Here is a 19,682-nt window from a genome sequence, read left to right as displayed (position 1 = left end):
AGGGACTCAAATCCTGCAGTGCCAGATGTGTCCCCCTGCTTAAGCCAGTACATGTCCAGGCCCGTCTGAAGTTTGCTAGAGAGCATTTGGATGATCCAGAAGAAGATTGGGAGAATGTCATATGGTCAGATGAAACCAAAATATAACTTTTTGGTAAAGACTCGTCGTGTTTGGAGGACAAAGAATGCTGAGTTGCATCCAAAGAACATCATACCTACTGTGAAGCATGGGGGTGGAAACATCATGCTTTGGGGCTGTTTTTCTGCAAAGGGACCAGCACGACTGATCCGTGTAAAGGAAAGAATGAATGGGACCATGTATCGTGAGACTTTGAGTGAAAACCTCCTTCCATCAGCAAGGGCATTGAAGATGAAACGTGGCTGGGTCTTTCAGCATGACAATGATCCCAAACACACCGCCCGGGCAAGGAAGGAGTGGCTTCGTAAGAAGCATTTCAAGGTCCTGGAGTGGCCTAGCCAGTCTCCAGATCTCAACCCCATAGAAAATCTTTGGAGGGAGTTGAAAGTCTGTGTTGCCCAGCAACAGCCCCAAAACATCACTGCTCTAGAGGAGATCTGCATGGAGGAATGGGCCAAAATACCAGCAACAGTGTGTGAAAACCCTGTGAAGACTTACAGAAAACGTTTGACCTCTGTCATTGCCAACAAAGGGTATATAACAAAGTATTGAGATACATTTTTGTTATTGACTAAATACTTATAGTCCACCATAATTTGCTAATAAATTCATAAAAAATCCTACAATGTGATCTTCTGGAATTTTTTTCTCATTTTGTCTGTCATAGTTGAAGTGTACCTATGATGAAAATTACAGGCCTCATCTTTTTAAGTGGGAGAACTTGCACAATTGGTGGCTGACTAAATACTTTTTTGCCCCACTGTACATGTCTTGTGATAGATTACATTAAATCCTTGAAAGATACCACAATTCGGGTAGTTTACTGGCAAACTTCAAAAGTTTCCAGTAATGTACCATCACTTTACAACCCCAGTTGTGACGAAGATATGTGTGTCAGAAAGAGTTACGGGACTGTGATGTGCAGAAAGTCTGCTTAGCAGGGGAGGCTTGGCAAGCATATAAATCATGCAATGTAATCACACTAATATGATAAGGCACGCTGGGGAGTCTGGCACTTATAAGGATGATAGGAGGTCCCTCCACTTATTCCTCCACTCTGTCACATCGCTATGGTCTTTCTCTGGAGCCATGCAATGCACCCTGACTTCCAGACCCGCTTTTTCATGCGTGGGACCTGTGCGCGTGCATACACACCCATTTCCTCTGTTTTATCATGAATAAGACCTGAGCAGAAGTAGCGTTACCTCAGAGAGTAGCGATTGCAGGGCTAAGGGCTAGTGCTCTCACCAGAGCCTTTATGTAATCACACATACTCTTCTCTCTCTTGCTCCTTTTCTCCATCTCTTGCACTCTCTCTCTCTCACTCTCTCCCCCCGGCTATCTCCCTCACCCCCCCACCCGCTCTCTTGTTCTCACTCGCTCTCTCGTTCTCACTCGCTCGCTCTCACATACGCTACTAACACCAATACATTTATGTAACACACACAACCTGAACTGTGAAATCGGTTGCTGTTGTGATTCTTTCTCTCCTTGAATGGATGGTTAGTTAGTAGTGTTTTGGTTGTGCTGGCAAGGCTGTACAGGAAGAGGAAGTGGTAGCTCTCTGGCGTTGCCCTCCTGATGTTCAGTCAACACATCCAGGGTTAGGAGAGGGAAGGGTGTGGTGTTGAGATGATTTGGCTCAGCTTTAGAAACTATGTTGAGCCCTTTGCCCTTCAGAGGGTCAACCAGATGGGTGGAAGGGAGGAAAGAGAGGAGTTAAGTGGTAGAGGGCTGGGGAACGACCCCTGAGATGGAAACACAGAGCTGGGTTTCCGCTAATGAAATATTTACAATCCCCAGAGAGAACAGAGGCACTGCAGCCTCCTCCCCCTCTCCATTATCCCATCACATTTGTGTGTGTGTGTGTGTGTGCGTGACCGTGTGTGTGTCTTACTGTGTGTAACTGTATGCCGCGTTATAATCAACATGCCCTCACTTAATAATGAAGTGGCTGTAGTTGAAAACACCAGCCAACATGGTTTAAGTGACTGCTGGTGCGTGTGTGTGTGGCGTCCGTGCGTGCATGCGTGCGTGAGTAACAAGGCCCAGCTGGCTGCTGTGGATGATGATGGAGGATCACACTCCTTTCCTTTCACATTCCAATGGGACTGTGGATCTCGCATCCCACACTTCACCCTCTACACTATCCTGCTAAACATGCACTGGCATGTGTGCACTAACACACACACTGACATAACACTGTTCTCTGTGCAAGCACGTATATACACACTCACACACACCACTCACTGAATGTCACACCACAAATAAATATGCATTATTAATCGAAAGAGTCACATGTACTACACACAACCCACAGACTTCTTTAGGTTCATGTCACTGGTACTCACTTTGAGGTCCACTATCGAATGACAGACAGCCACAGCAGCTCTAATCTTAAACCTGAGTGCGTGCGTGCTCGGGTGTCTTTTTTTATTTTTTATCACCGGGTTAACTGGAATGCAAAAAAGGTCAATTTACCACAACAAAGCTTCCGATAACAACCACAATTTAACCTTGGGAGTTGCTATAGCAACTCGTACATTATGGTTTTGTATTTTGTTCCCCTGTTCAGCCATTCTGAAGAGATGTGGACCTAAATGGAAAGGGTAGTGCTGCTTAAAGTGGATTGGAAAATGGAAAGCTTTTTAGATTAATAGAGTTTCTGAAATGTCAGAATCTGAATCATAAGATTGTATTCTCGCACATCAAGAAAATGACAATAATATATTTTCATAAAAGATGTGACTGAAAGTGTTTGGCTTTATAATGGATGTGGAGGAGCATGTGGAGGAGTTGTAGAGAGGTAGACTTTAAACAACCGTAGCTAGATATAGCCTGTGGAGTTAAGTTTTGAATCCTAGGGGTTGGAGTAAATACTAGACTCTGGTCATTGGTGTTGTTCTGTGTTGACTATCATCCCCAGTAAGAAGAAGGGAGGTGTAAAGTGCCAATCTCAGACTAGTTATCTGCCTGGACTTTGATCCCAGAACTCCTAAGAAAACAGTGGCAAGTGTTACTGAGTGGATTATCCTTGCTCAATAAAATTCAATGAAATATGGTTAGTTTTAATGGATACTTTGGGCAATGTATTATTAAGGGATTCTGGCAGTAAAATTGTTAAAGTGCATTCTCTTCTGGCTCCTTTTAAATAGCAGCAGAAAACTCTGAAAACTGAGGATAACTGCTTTCAAATGAATGAGTAGGCAAACACACTGTTTAGTTATACTTAACTGTCGAACCGACACACACACACAAATACTGCAGACAATTCATTATTTATAGGCACTATAGGCTTGAAACATTAAAGGGATACTTCGGGATGTATCTACTTCCCCAGAGTCAGATGAACTCGTGGATATCATTTTTATCTCTGCGTCAAGTGTGAAGGAAGTTAAAGGTAGTTTTGCGAACAAATGCTAACTAGCATTAGCACAATGACTGGAAGTCTACAGGAACAGCTAGAATGCTAGAAGTTCCCATAGACTACCAGTCATTGCGATAACGCTAGTCAGCAATTGTGCTAAAGCTAGTTAGCAAATTCCTTTAAAACTGCACACAGAGACATAAAAATGGTATTCACGAGTTCATCTGACTCAGGGCTAAAGGGCATCATTGCCAAAATCCCGAAGTGTCCCTTTAATGTTTCAAGCCTATAGTGGCTATAAATGATGGATTGTCTACAGTAGTTCTGTGTGTGTTAGTGCGTGTTTGTCGGTTCGTCAGTTAAGTATATCTATTTGTATCTAATTCATTTGAAAGCCGTTAAAGTTTTCTGCTGACATTGAAAAGGAGCCAGAAGAGGATGCACTTTAACTATTTAACAAGGGAATCAAGAGGATAGCTTAAAATGTTAATATATATACCCCCGGTTACCGCTTTAAGTATTCAAGAAAGGAGAGATCATGTTTAACTCAGAATAGAGAAGGGAAAGAGGGGAGATGGTAAAATGGGGGGGTAAGCTTTCTGGGCACGGGGTAATATAGAAGGACAGGGCATGAAAAATGGGAGCAAGCCTGGTGAATCATATCTCATAGGGCTCCAGTGCACAAGACAACAACAATAACTTAGTCTGACAGCCAACTTCACCATGTACGGTGGTATAAACAGTTTGCTATCTTCTCCTGTGTTGCACATTGAGTTATATCTGCTTCCAGTGATACCCTTGCTGATAAGCTTGTGGTATCCAATATGTTACCAAGTATTACACTTCCTACCAAGTCCATGTACTGTTTATGAATACCTCATGAGCTCAGTACAACTGTTTGACCCTTTCAAACTCAAAATGTATTAACGGATTGTTTCTGTTTTGACTGCATGGACTGTCAGTCCTTGCATCCGCAGCTCTGTCAATTAAATTGAGTGGTTGTATGTTTAGCTTGTTCTGTTCCAAACCAAGTAGTGGGGCTGCTTTTGGGCTGAAACAGACTCCAAATTGTGGCTGTAACACATTATATCTGAATATTTATTTTGTTTGGTTGCTGGTTAATCACAATGTTGATGGTTTGTTTTTGTGAAACACTCATCCTTTCTCATTTGTTTGTTCTTTGTCTCTTTCTCTCTGCACCTGCTCATTAAAAGGGTCTGCTCTCCTATTTTACTCTGCTCTCCTTTCCTGGAAAGTAATCATGCCACTCGTTGTCAGCACTAGCTTGAAAGACTGGGCTGTTGAGGAGGGAGAGCGAGGGAGTAAGAAATGAAGTGAGCTTAAGACAGACTGAAAATGGAGTGCGTGTCAGAGAGAGAGAGCCTATATGAGAGAGGTAGACTGCTGGAGAAGATAGGAGCAGTGTATAGTAGAACACAGATGTGTTGTGATTCTGTGTGTACAGTGTGACTCCATCAAACACTAGTCATCGTCTGTAGGGAATCGTTCTGGTACAGCTTGACGAGACCAGACAGCATCGCCATCGGTAAGGAGCTGATGCAGGAATGATGGAGAACATTTAATGGTTTGTAATGGGCTATGATGGCTAACTGAACACTGGCCACGTATGGCAACCACTCCAACTAGGAGATGCCAGTCAATCTAGCAGTCTCAGTCTCCAGGCTGGTAGAATCTTGGGTAAAAGACCGTGAATGCCTGCTTCAGTGTTTACTGGGACAGAGGGTTGAGTTACAGAACACACAAACATTATTTATTGCATTCCCAAGTACTAAACACAACACGCACACATACTTCTTGAGCCTGATGTAAAATATTCCTTCCTTCAGCAACATGAAGACGATGCTCACTGTGCCCCTCTCCCCTCTCTCTCACACACAAACATACACCCAGTCTGACACCCCGGGGTAGGGTTCCAGGTCTGGTGTCAGCTCAGTGGAGATGTTGGCGGGGTGATAGTGGTGAGCTGAACAAAGGCTGATGAATCCTGCCCCTCGCTATGACCTGTCAACACGGCAGCAGCAGAACCATATCACACCGCCTCATCTCCTAGCCCTGCTCCCTCCCGGCCCACTACACCACCAATATACTGTTAACACTGTTACATGCAGACAGGGGTCCGCTGAATCGTGTGACATCACAACACACGGCTCACGGACCCCAGGCTCAGCAGAGTGGAAGGGCCGAAGATGCCTGTCTCTTCTCTCTTCCTTTCCTCTTTTACTGCCTCCATTCCTCTGCTGGAGAGAGCGCAAAGAGAGAGAGGGAGACTACGAAGGTTGTCATGGTCATGTTTAATTCAGCAGCCTCCCGACAGGCGCTGTCACTGTTGCAATTTATGTGTTGCTGTGGCGTTATGTTGCCTAGCACATCAGTATCAGTATTCGGCAGCGGCGGGAGAAGGCAACCTTGAGTGGAATGTAGAGAACGGGAGGAGTGTGAAGGGAGACGGTTCTTAATTACCCTACTATAGAGGAGTGTTAGTATGCACACCACATAGCACACCACCTCTCACTGGTCACACATCAAGAAAAGCTTCTTTCTCTTTTACTATTGGACTTTGTTTTTTCTCTCTTTTGCATTGGATGGTGCGAGGGGTGTTGAGGGAGATTACAGATCCCCCTTTTCTTTGTTTGAATGACATTTTAGAGTTTTTTTTTTCTCCATCTTTCTGGTGGTAGGTGAGAAATATCTTCGTATAGGAAAAATATATATGTAAAGGTTTGGTGGTTGCTGTGGGCTTGGTCCTGGTTTAAATGACAGTGTAGTGTTGTTTCCCTCCTAGCCTCCACTGAAGGTGTTTGTCTGGGGAGGGGGGGTTGTGTTTTAACTTATAGGCATGGATGGACAGGCCACTGGATTTCCCAAAACACTGAAATTGCCTTCTGTCTTGTGCTATGATAAAATATAATGGGGGGAATATTAGTTCCAGGGGCTGGCAGGCTTTTATGACAGATGTTTTACAAGACGCATTAGCACCCATAAAAAATGTATTAGTCATCCAACTAGCACTGTGGAGCTGTCAGGGCCCAGTGAAAGTGTCTGCCTGTTTCTCTTTCTGCTCCTTTCCCGGCTCAGTGTCAAATCAAATCAAACTTTATTTGTCACACGCGCCGATAAGTGTAGACCTTACCTTGAAATGCTTACTTACAAGCCCTTAACCAACAGTGCAGTTCAAGAGTTAACCAAATAAACAAAAGGTAACACAGTAAAACACAGTAAAATAACAATAACGAGGCTATATACAGGGGGTTCCGGTAACGAGTCAATGTGCGGGGGTACAGGTTAGTCGAGGTCATTTGTACATGTAGGTAGAGGTGAAGTGACTATGCATAGATAATAAACAGTGAGTAGCAGCAGTGTACAAAACAACTGGACGGGGGGGGGGGGGGTGCCAATGTAAATAGTCCGGTGGCCATTTGATTAATGGTTCAGCAGTCTTATGGCTTGGGGGTAGAAGCTGTTAAGAAGCCTTTTGGTCCTAGACTTGGTGATCCGGTACCGCTTGCCGTGCGGCAGCAGAGGAAACAGTCTATGACTTGGGTGACTGGAGTCTTTGACAATTTTGGGGGCTTTCCTCTGACACCTCCTATTATAGAGGTCCTGGATGGCAGTAAGCTTGGCCCCAGTGATGTACTGGGCCGTACGCACTACCCTCTGTAGCGCCTTACAGTCAGATTCAGCGCAGTTGCCATACCAGGTGGTGATGCAACCGGTCAGGATGCGCTCGATGGTGCAGCTGTAGAACCTTTTGAGGATCTGGGAACCCATGCCAAATCTTTTCAGTCTCCTGAGGGGGAATAGGTTTTGTCGTGCCCCCTTCACGACTCTCTTGGTGTGTTTCGACCATGATAGTTTGTTGGTGATGTGGACACCAAGGAATTTGAAACTCTCGCCCAGCTCCACATACGGCCCTGTCGATGTTAACGGAGGCCTGTTCGGCCTTCCTTTTCCTGTAGTCCACGATCAGCTCCTTTGTCTGGCTCACATTGAGTGAGAGGTTGTTGTCCTGGCACCACATTGCCAGGTCTCTGACCTCCTGTCCAGTCTACTGCTGCTACTGCAGGAACACACAACTACAGGGACCCGTCAACACAGCTCTATTCTATTGTATTCACTTCTTTCTATTGTATTCATCATTAGCACAGGATTGTATGCTCAAACATTAAACATGTGATATCCCCAGTGCTAAGTATTCTGGGCGAAGGTTCTAATTCTGTGTTTGTTTTTTTGAGAGGACATGTGGAACTGAGGGACAGGGAACGTTTATCAGGAGAAAAGGGTTGTGACAGCAGTATACAGGCAGGCAGCAGGCAGAGAGGATGCTATAGTCTTCCTTTGTGTCCTTCAGACTTAGGCTTTGTACGTGTGGATGACAGAACTTGGATGGGGAGCGTTCACATAACAGAAGACTTAGCCGGGCTGTCTCTTCTCCGTCACACTCTCTCTTTCTCTCTCTTTTAATCTCCTTCTTTTCTTCCTCTGCTGCCATATGGTCTTCTACCATCTCTCCATCTCTGATGAAGGGAGATATTGGGGAAAAGTCCTTTCCATGACATTGCTCAGAGACACAGCACACACAGACACAGCACTCCAAAGCATTCCCCGGACAGCTTGCTTCGGCACCTGGGCAATTTTTATTTATTTTCCCCATGGTGGCGGCGACAGTAGTCCACCGTTAGGGAGGGAGATGAGGGCGGGACGCAGCTGTGCCAGTCTGCCAAGTGTGTTCGTGGGAGCGTGGTCACCGTGACCAGTCACTCTTCATAATGTCCCAGCCTGGAACGACTCCCATACATCACATGGGACAGATATGCAAATAAAACCAGGGGGAGTCCACCTCTAGCAGAGCCCACTTCTAGTAGAGCAGGATTGATGGCTCTGGGAGGAGGGGGGGGGGGGGGGGGGTGTAGGGATAGGGCAGGGTTTCACTGTTATTTATCCCCTGTTAGCTATTGATATGGTTTCTCAGCATGCTTGAGGTGTTGTTCAATAGAGGGATAGATAAAAGTTTATCTGGCTCTAAATAGTTTTTCTCTTTGCTGGCCTTGACGCTCCAGATTTTTGAAGGGAAGTTTAAGGTATATTTAGAGTAGTGGTGAAGAAAGAGGCTTTTTAAACTGAGAGGAAAATAAACCTTGTTCCAAACTCTGCTCTCCTCTGTAGAAATGTCAGAGTATACCGCAGAAAGATACAAATACCTATTCCAGGGGTGGAGCCCACACAAAACTCAAATTCAGGCGTGGCCAACCCTCCTCCCGGAGCACTGACTGGGTACGAAGGATTTTGTTCCAGCCCTTCTCCGAATCACCTGATTCAGTAAATCAAAGTCCATCCCTGCTCTAATTCAATAATTCTACCACCCCCTCGTCACTCCGAAGGACTTTTTCTCCATTCAACCACATTCTAGAGCTTATAATTTTAGCAATGTTCCGGAATGCAGTGTGATCGTAGTGTGACAGCTCAGCAGTTCCATAAGAATGGCTTGTCCAAGCTGATTAGAGCCTCTACTCTGTTACCCTCTGACACATGGTGGAACTCTATACTCTACAGTCACTACTGCACCCGAAATGTCACCCTGTTCCTTACATAGTGCGCTACTTTTGACCAGAGCCCTGGTCAAAAGTAGTGGACTATATAGGGAATAGGCTGCCATTTGGGACACAGCCTATACTGTCATCGTCTGGGAGCTAGTTAGTAGTGCAGTACCATACCGCTTCAGGCCCTGTTCTCATATGCAGTCCCAATGAAACCCAGGACCAAATGGCATTGCAGCACTATGGGGACAGTCTTTATAGTTCATTGTAAACAGAGAGGGGTTCAGCACCAAGACCTTGGTTGTTATGGGTCCTTCCTTCACTTCCTCATTTCCAGGTTGTCTAGTGTGTTCTGCAGGCTGCAGAACACACTGCCGGGGATCCCGGCACATTGTCCTGCATTATACTACAGCATTACTGGAGGCACTGATATGCTCCATTTCTCCATTTGGCCCCAAATAGAACTATGGTGGAGAATGAAATGAATATCGTCTGCCTTTCAGGCCTGATCCATCACTTCCATTAGAGATGATTGTTCTCTCCCCTATCTCTCTCTCTCTCTCTCTGTCTCTCGGCAAGGCCAGATGGCTATTGGCAAGTTCGGCATGGTGGCAGCACTTTTTACTTTACTTTACTCTACATTAATGAACGATACATTCTCAGTAACTTCTGTCATGCCAACACTTCTGATGGCATCCAGCACTTCGGATTTGGAAGGAATGTTATATACCAAAACGATCATCCAAGGCCAGTCTGAAATCTCAAATTAATGGAGATCTTATAATAACTCTATGCCTTCTCTTATCAGGTTATATACATCAATGCCTCAGTTTAACATGAACACAAACGGCCTATGCAGTCATGCACCTCCTGCAAACATTGGGTTAGAGTAACAGCAAAGCTCTGGTATGTTTGGAACACGCGCAGTGGATTCATCTAAAATACAGCGATCCTAGCTTTGGCCATGGGCTCAATGAAACTTACCTTTGCTGTCAGTGTACTGTACCCACCAGGGTTTGTGAAACAGTGCAAAGTACGATTTACTTAATATTGATAAATCCAAAATATTGCAGAGTAATAGTAATAGTCTATGGAATCAGTGATCATTTTATTACATTTTGCACAAGGAGGGTTTTTCAAGATATTGTTAAGTGTCACAAAACTATTTGAATCAAATGAACTAAAAATATACCATGTTGAAATATTTAGGGCGCAAGAGCGTAAAATTGTCTGGGCATCTGTGCTGGATAGTGTAGGGGTAGACAGTGCCTGGGAAGCCTTTAAATGTAGATTCCTTGAGGTGGTGAATGTGATGGTTCCTATTAGATGGGTCAGAGTAAAGCTGAGATCTATTCCTTGGTTTAATCATGAGATTCTAGAATCTATTAAAGCAAGGAAAAAGGAACTCTCAAGAGCAGCCTGATTTTGTCCTATATAAACGTAACAGAAATGTAGCACAGAGCAGGATGGATGAAGCTAAGAGGGGTTACTTTGCTGATAAAATCATTGAGAACAAAAATGACCCTAAAAAGTTCTAGAAATAATTTAAGGAACTAGGCTGTAGTACTACCAAAAACAAACTAAACAGTATTGGACTGAACATCAGGGGGGAGATGGTATATGAAAAAGCAGAGGATGCCAATGAATTCAACTCTTTATTTACATCTGTTGCCAGCAAGCTGATCACCAATTCTGGTTTGTATGGAAACACCCAAGTCAAGAAGTATTATGCAGAGTTAGAGGTTCAGCTAAAACGTTTTTATTTTGCAAAGGTAGCAACAACCAAAGTAGCCTGTATGCTAGCAGAGCTTAAATGCTCCAAAGCCACAGGCCTGGATAATATTCCTGCAAGGTTTCTTAGAGATTCTGCTGAGCAAATGTCCCCTTGTATTACGCATATCATTAATCTCTCTCTTGAACAAGGCATCTTTCCTAGGGACATGTAACACACTAAAGTTATACCTCTGTATAGGAAGGGGATCAAGTCTCACCCTGGGAACTATAGGCCTGTATCTATCCTCAGTATAACATCAAAGATCCTGGAGAGAGTTGAACATGAGATATTTATAAATGTACAAAAAAAGCTAAGTCTAATGTGATTTTCAGTCGTGGTTTAAAAAAAACCTATTACACTGATTCAATTTGACTTTACTTGACTGAGTACATCAGGAAAGAGTTTGATGAGGGAAAACTCTGTGGATTGGTACTGCTTGACCTACAGAAGGCCTTTGATACAGTTAACCACTGTCTAATTTCCAAACTGATGGCACTGGGGTTAAGCAGTATCCCTCTAGGCTGGGTAAAGTCCTAGTTGTCTTATAGGGAGCAAGTGGATAGAGGTTAATGGTTCACCGTCTCAGGCAAAACCTCTACTGTTTTTACTGTATACAAACGATATGAAATATGCTTGTTCTTTCCGTCTTTTCCTTTTATGCGGATGGCTCTACACTTCTGGTGTCTCATAAAAGTAAAACTTTGTTGGAGAGGATAGTTTGCACAGAGCTTACTAACATTAGCTTATTATCTCCAAGCCAATTGCTATCTCTGCACTTAGGTAAAACTGAGGCCATTACTTTTGGATCCAGACCTAAATTGTGTAGGTCCTCTGAAGTCAGAGTGGAGTTAGGGGGTGAAGTGCTTACTACAAAAACCTCTGTTAGTTACTTGGAATGCATCCTTGATTGCAGTTTGGGAGGTGTGAGCATGGCCACTAAAGTGCTAGGAAAGGTTCATGCCTGGACTAAGTTTGTGGCTAGAATGTCCAAGCTGCTTGATAAGGACTCCATGAGAGTGCTAGCCACTACCCTCATTCAATGCCATTTTGACTACGCTAGTACTTCCTGGTTTGGGGGCTTATCTAAGCTTCTGAAGGGGAAGCTCCAGATAGTTCAGAATAAGCTGATCAGGGTAGTATTGAAGGTGAGTCCACATACTTACATAGGCAGGAGCTGCTTTCAGGAACTCAACTGGCTGCCTGTTGAAGTAGTGTCCCCGATTAGACTAGGTGTGGTTTACAGGATCATTTATGGTTCTGCGCCCAGATATCTAAGTGATTACTTTCCCCATGTTAGGGATGCACACAATCACAGCACCAGATCAGGTGTTGCTGATGTGTGCTTATACAGGTTCAAGAGTAATGCTGGGAAAGGTACTTTCTTGTATACTGGAACCTCAGAGTAGAATGTGTTGCTCTGCCCATAAAAACGATGTCCTCTCTGGGCAGCTTTAAAAATACAGTTAACAGTTTGAAGTGCTCTGTTTGAATGTACCTTACGATCCAACTGCAATGATGAGATGTTTTCTTCTTTGTTTTTGTTTTATTATCTCGCTGTCAAACTGTGCGCAGCCGTGTTGGATCTTGCCTAGTCATCTTGTCTCAAGAGGACCACAATGAAAATAAGTCCCAGACTTTGTGTGTTATCCTCCGTGATTTTACTCATGTGCATGTATGGCTTTTCAAGTTTCAGGTGTGCCGTTTTTTTTAAGTGGTCGAATGAATAAACTAAACCTCTCTCTCCCTCCGGCTCCTCTTTCAATACCTGGCCCTCCACTTTTGGGTTTTTTCTTCTCTCTTCTCTAGGATGCTCTTTAAGAAATGAATTAAGGTGGACTAATAGGACTTTAACGACTCTGAAGGAGATATAGGAGGCAGGCGCCGGCTGATCCAGGATGTGCTGAATGCTCTCTAATTGTTTATCAATCTATTTACATCTCTGTGAAAATTGGCTTTATGGGGGAATTATCAGCCACGTGATGCCGCGCTACACTAACAGCCCTCCCCGGAGCACAGAGCCGCCAAATTAAATTTCACACTACTAATTAATGAGAGATTTTATTTCTGCGGCCTACGCAGGCGGCGGAGACAGTGTTGCTCAATGCAACTCCCCTCAATTAGGCTAATTCCTCAATTTTCCCTGTGGCAACAAGTGATTGTAAAAGCACTAAATGAGCCTGTGTCAGATTGACTCTTTACAATAGTTAATGCTCTTATCAGAATGGCTCTTTGTTAATTCCTGTAAACGAGTAAGTCAGGTGCGTACGTTGTCGGACACGCACAGGAAATTGGCTCTGGGTGGATAAGTGTTCATACCCTCTGCAAAACTGCTGCTAACTCGCATCTCCTCAATGATTATTCTATTGGATAAACATCACCAACGCTTGTTTTAATTCCACATCACTGACCTTGTGTGTTCCAGAGTTGTGGTTCAGAGCCGGTAGCACACAGAGGTAGTTTCAGGATAATGTATGCTACACTTCACATGGTGGGGGGGATTGCATGGATTTCTTCTGGCGAGTGGGTGGTAGTATCCAGTGAATTTCATAATGTACATTTTTACATAATGGCATGTATGAAGATGAGCTGGAATCAGGGCGGCTGGAGGCTGTGGATCAGTAAGCTAATGAGATGGATTCATCTCCAACTGCACTGAGCAGCATTTTGCTCACATCAATCACATGCAATGTAAACTAAAGGTCATATCCTGATGCCTGTAGCATCACACTTCTCCCATTGGTGTACACTATTGCTGTACCCTTGACAGTACTGTATAAATATATGTATGGATACGGATGAGAGGGAATGCAGTGTCTATCTGGCTGTGGGCTGAGATTACAGAATGGTTAGTACATAGAATGGTATGTGTGTGCGTCACATGACAGGCTTCTCCATGATTGGTGGCTAGATAGCTTTTGCGTTTTCACTTTCTCTCTACTGCAACTTAGGGTTGAGGTAGCTCTATCAAAGGAATTGTTTTCAAGAATGTTCTGGGAATTATGTCAGGCATCACTGAATGGTTTGCGATGATATCTATTTTCTCATGGAAAAATATCCCTCTACTCTTGTTATTTTTCCCTCTGTGGCTTTGTTTCACAGCTTTATTTGCCCGTCTGTTCACTCTTTGTCTCTATTTTAGTGTGCATGCTTGTGTGTGGGCTGGTGTGAAGTGAAGAGGAGTGAGATGATGTGTGGGTGGATGGGCGTGAAGGCGTTCACTCCCTCTCAGGGGTAGCTTGCATCACCAAGCCGCTCCAGTTTATAATACACTCCAATATCAATAACAGCTTTTTATAGAAAGAATATCTACCCTTATCCAGCGTACTGAATCACTATTGACAGCTCTTATCTAGAGGCGCTGTGGTGAAAGCATACATTTACAAAATCCTCTCTCACCCTTTCAACCTATGAAACGCTATGCGCTGACAAACACACAATCTCCAATTTACATAATAGTAGTTCCTCCTGCTTCCTCTGAATCACTCTGACAGAGAATCCATTTCCTCCTCGAGCTTCATGTGAAACACTGATACAGTATATCTTTGTCTTCCTCTCTGCCTTTCCATCTCTCTCTTTCCCTTATTCCCTACCCTCCCTCCACCGCCTCCTTCCACTCTGCATTTCCCCTCATCACACTCCATCCCCAGCTCAGATTCTCTGTGGCAGGATGATTGCAGTGCAAAGTGCTGGGGGATGGCACAGGGTCTCCCAGGGGCAGGTGGATGAACAGGGGCCATTTCTAAATTACACATTTCACACATAGCAGATGTCAGATGGAAGAGGACAGATCTATTGACATTAACCATGAGACGGAGAGAGTGGGATGGAGAGAGGGAGATGGGGATAGAGAGACCGAGCGAGCGAGGCAGACATGGAGACGGAGAGAGGATGGAGAGGGAAAGAGGAAGAGCGCTAAATAAAGAGAATGAGAGACAGAGAGAGGAGGAAAGGGATGTAGTGCCTCGCAGGACAATGGCCAATTAGGCCCAGTGGAGTGTTCACTCTGCTATGTCAAATTACCCATCATACTCCTGGTTCCATTTTCCCCAACGGACTGCCATCTGGACTCTCTCTCTCTTTTTTTCTCTCGCTCACTCTCTTTCTCTCTCTCTCTTTCTTCTCTCATTCTTTTGCTAATAACCCTCAACTCAATCTTCATCACTCATACTCCCTCATCCTCTCTTCATCCCTTTCTCCCTCCTATATCACTCCCCCATCTACTTCTCGATTGGTCCATGTCTCAGAGCTGTGTGCGATGTTAAATCATCCCGGAGAAGATTCAAGTTTTACTTCATTAAGTAGTGGCAGAGTGCAGTGCTTACTGGAGAGGCAGGGTAAGAGACTGTCCTGGAGGCCCTATCGATAACCATTAAGGATCCTCTCTCATTACAGCCCCCTTCCCTCACAGGCCCCCAGGGGTCCTGAGAAATGGGCCTCTCTCCCTAGCTAATGTGATTGAGTAGTAGGTCCAGGCGGCATCACCGCTGTTTGGAAATGCAAATGGGGGATATTTATTTACCACTTGGATGACTGGCATGAGTGTCTCTGCTCTGGTGAAGTGCTCACTCCGACAACCTCTATGCTTAACCAGGAAAGACCTAAGTTACTTCCCTGTCCCCTCCTCATCAGCCTCTCCTCTGTCTCTCCACTACTCCCGCTTTCCCCCAGTCGCCTTCAAGCACTAAAGTACTGCTAAATCAGTAGGGACCTCGCCCCCCCCCACATTGAGCCTATCCAGAGTACCGCAGTCTGATTATGCACAGAGCAGTAATGCTAGATTGACGCGGCAAAGCTGGAGCCTGATGGGCGCATTTCCGGATGATGACTTAGAAGCCCTGCAATTTCTCTGCCAAGAGCAGGGAATCAAACTTAATCAGGCCACAGCTCCCCTCCTTCCCTCTCTCCTTTCCTCTCTGTCTGTCTCTATAGGCCTCAGCAACCCAGCCCCCCCTAAAAAAAATAAAGAACAAAGTCAGCAACACCGTGCTTGATCCTACCCCCTGTTCCTCGCGGGGAGAACAAAGTTTTCCAAAATGAGCAATTGGTTCATTTTAAGAGGGAGGGTGAGACATTTCCAATTTACACAGTCAGTGGATGTTAGTAAGATTCAGAGACTTTTTGAAAACTTTTCCCCCAGAGCACGCTCTTTTTCTCACATACACATTTGTCTCTCGCACACATACACATCTGATCCCATCCATTGAGACCCCATCTATGCATCCATCACCCAGGGGTCTCAGAACTCTCCGGACCCCAGACAGTGAGCCCCGCGTTGGGCTTTTCAGCTCAACGTGCCCCCTATCCGCGGGCCACGATCACAGGCAAAGGGACGAAAAACATATCGATGCTAATCAATAATGCATGGACTGCATTAGTCCTCAGTAAGGCGGTACTTAAGATGGAGGGAGTGGGTGGTGGTGGTGGTGAAGGGAAAGGGAGAAAGAGAGCGACTAAGAGAGGGGTTGGAGGAGAGGTGTGTACAAGCTTGTGCACGTTTACAGAAAGAGAGGTAAAAGCAGAGAGCAGGAATCTAACCTTGTAGGGAATATTTCTCCCCTCATCCTGACATTTTGTTCCTTATTAACGCTATCCCTGTTCTCTCTCTTGACGTACTGCCCTGTCTCCTGCGGGTGAAATAAAGTTATTACGTCCAAGGGCTGAGCCAGGACTATTGCAATAGAAATAGTTAATTTCCCACCGTAGGGGAGCCATGTGAATATATGTATAATTACATTTTCATATCAAACAGCAGGGAGACTTTTTGGTTGACTGGAGATGAAAGATGAAATTGCCTTACACAAATAAGACTTTCTGAGTTACTCCCAAAACACGGCTTCTCCTCCTCATGTCAGGCATGGGGGAACAGTGTCACTGTGTGTGTGTGTTCGCCAACCTCTCTCTTCTCTCTCTGTCTTGCTCTCACTCTGAGAAAAGGCGTTTAGAGTATAACAGCCATCAGAGGTGCGAAGGTGTATACTTTCACACTGACTTTGTTGAGGAAAAATATAAAGACAACAACTTGGCCTAAAAGACATAACATAGTAAACAGTTACATAAGACAGAAGGTTACATCAAAAAACGAAAGGAAGGTGGGCGCATAACGTGAAGATCTAGCAACCCAAAGGTTGAATGACATTATGGACAACTTTAGCATTTGACTAATTAGCTACTAAGCAACTACTTAGCATGTTAGCTAACCCTAGCCTAGCTAATGTTAGCCATCTAGCTAATGTTAGCCACAACAAATTGCAAATGTATTATTTATCACATATTGTACGATTTGAAATTCGTTAGATATAGTACAAAATGAGTGATGAACATCCATAAATTAGGATGAAGAGAAGTGGTGGGTGGGATTGTGTACTTGCAGGTGTGTGTGTTCTGCTCTTTGAGGTGCCCTGATAGCTGCCTGGCTGCTTCCTATTCATGGATGTGCTGCTCTGTTGCCTGAGGCCGCACCACAGTCTGAGGGGAGCAAGAGAGGGAGGAGGAGAGGGGGAAAGGCCAAATATCTGGGTTGTTAAAGGAGGAGAGAACAAAGTAGTAGCCTCTGAGGAGGTCCTAGAGGCAGGAGAGGGCTGTTGGGTTGTTAAAGGAGGAGAGAACAGAGTTGTAGCCTCTGAGGAGGTCCTAGAGGCAGGAGAGGGCTGTTGGGTTGTTAAAGGATGAGAGAACAGAGTAGTAGCCTCTGAGGAGGTCCTAGAGGCAGGAGAGGGATGTTTGAATTTAGACAAAGTGAGATCCAGCAGAGATGTGGTCTTTGGGAGGAGATCAGGGGGTGAGTAGAGTGAGAGGGGAGAATGGTTAGAAGTACAGAGAAAGTTCAGTTAGCAGAGTGGGGAGTTGGAGTAGGAAGTGGGCAGAAGGAAGAGAGGGAAGGATATAGAACGAAAGAGAGGAGAATGAGTGTGCAGACATGAGGAGGAAGAAATTAGGAGGAGACTGTCTGTTTCTTGGCTTCTCTCTCTCTCTCGGAGGAAAGAGGAGGAATGAGAGGAGTAGGATGAGAGGAGGAGAGAGAAGTCTTTTTTTCCTGTCCCTTCCCTTCTCTCTCTGGGAGGAGGGCTGTTCTGTCGTTCTGTCACCCTCAGAAGGTTGTCCAATTAGGGGATATGATTAGTGTAGCCTGTCCCCGGTGGAATGGAATCTATCACAATGTCTCTGATTGCAATAGGCTCCACCAATTTGGCAATCACTTTACCTGCGTCACTCGACAGCCACTAAGTAGAATAAAGCATTTCTACTTAACATCTCAAAATAATACAAGCTAAGACTTTTGATTGGTGACATGTACTGTAGTGTTTGTGCATGCACCCGCAAATGTGTCTGTTTTTTGGGTCCTCACAAGGATAGTAAAACAAGGAAAGTTTGGACAAGTGGGGACATTTCACTGGTCCCCACAAAGAAAAAGGCATTTTAGGCTTAGTGGTTAGGGTTACAATTAGTTAGGTTTAGGGTTTGAGTTAGGTTTAGGGTTCGGGATTAAGGTTAGGTTAAGGATAAGGGTCAGGGAAAATTGGATTTTGAATGGGAGTCAATTGTTTGGTGCCCACAAGGATAGTAAAACAAATGTTTGATTGTGTGTGAGTGGCAGAGAGAGTGAAAGAAAGAAAGAAAGAAAGAAAGAAAGAAAGAAAGAAAGAAAGAAAGAAAGAAAGAGGGGAAAAAATGTTCCTCTCACCAGATCTTCTTGTGTGTCTCGTTCCTTCAGACTCCCAGAGCCGAGACGAGACCCTCAGGACCCCAGGGACTATGGAGAGGGTGGGTCCAGATCCTCAATGGGACACGCCCCTTGACACCAGCTGCCCAATCACAGATCACTTCCCACTCCTCTCTTTCCTCCTACTTCTGTCCAGGAGACCAACAAAACAGAGATTCTCCTCTCCATGTCTGACGAAAATGGAGTGAGAATGAAGAAGGCTGTAACAAAATGGATGGCTCTTTCTTTCTGCTTTCAGAACTTTTAAAACTCTACTAAGTCTTTTTTAAATTGAGGTTCATGAGTCGATTGCAATCTATTACCGTCAGGCAAAATTTTCACACTCAATCAGATCCTTGTCTGGTGAGCTGTGCTCAGTGAGGAGTGTAGGTAGAAAAGCTGAGGGCCTGCTAAAACCCAGCAGATGTCAGGATTGGATCATGTAATTCTGAATGTGGCACGCTGTGCTTTACATTAATTTCTTCTATGTAATGACAAGCAGCATTGACCCAAAAAAAGCCAAGCAAAATAAGTTGACAGAACACCTTAGATCAGAGGAGGAAAATAGAATGTACAGGACAAGGTGGGTGTTCCTGTTTTATACTCTGAAGGGAAATATATCATTAAGTGTCTTAAATCTGCCTTGACGTATAAACACAACCTAGTACTTACTAACTGCTCTCCTCTTCTCTTGTTTGTCCTCACCTTCAAATTCTCTCCCCTCCTTCCTCTTGTGTTTGTCAGATTCATCATCAGATGATGCTTTGGCACATATTGATTTCTGAGAGCTGCTGCGTACATGTTACGGGGAATCGAAGTGTATTTTGCCTGTATGTAATATCTCTCTGTGCAGTGTCAGCGTTCTCTGTAATACCATGCCTCATTACCCGAGACAATCTGCAGTGTACAACAGACAGTGCAGTCCTGACTCCTGACGACTAACTGCACACAGTACTTTGTCTTACTCCATCATGTCATTCAATAATCACACACAGAAGTTTTATTTTTATTTTTAATGCGGTCTATTTTGTCTTAAAGGAGAAAGTAACCTTTAACCTAATCAATATGATTTGGGTTGTGACCAGGACCAAGCCCTTCCCAATGGATCATGTTATTTTGTAGCAGTCATGAAATGATTAATAGAAAGAT

The 19,682-nt window shown here is 44.5% G+C and overlaps 1 protein-coding gene across 4 annotated transcripts in view; it reads left to right on the top strand.

The window, feature by feature from the left end:
* The window catches only part of LOC109888879 (tripartite motif-containing protein 44), a 101,299-nt gene extending 81,763 nt beyond the window's left edge, over window positions 1–19,536 (top strand). For all 4 annotated transcript variants that reach the window (XM_031822915.1, XM_031822916.1, XM_031822914.1 and 1 more), the window contains exon 6: window positions 18,546–19,536. In XM_031822915.1, the coding sequence (XP_031678775.1) occupies window positions 18,546–18,630 (85 nt within the window). In that variant the 3' untranslated portion in view covers window positions 18,631–19,536. The remainder of the gene's footprint in view (window positions 1–18,545) is intronic.
* The last annotated feature ends 146 nt before the right edge of the window (window positions 19,537–19,682 follow it).

The sequence above is a fragment of the Oncorhynchus kisutch genome, linkage group LG4 (genome assembly GCF_002021735.2).
Source record: "Oncorhynchus kisutch isolate 150728-3 linkage group LG4, Okis_V2, whole genome shotgun sequence".
NCBI classification, from domain to species: Eukaryota; Metazoa; Chordata; class Actinopteri; order Salmoniformes; family Salmonidae; genus Oncorhynchus; species Oncorhynchus kisutch.
The sequence above is the reverse complement of the archived record's forward strand: the minus strand, read 5'-3'. Positions and strand labels throughout refer to the sequence as shown.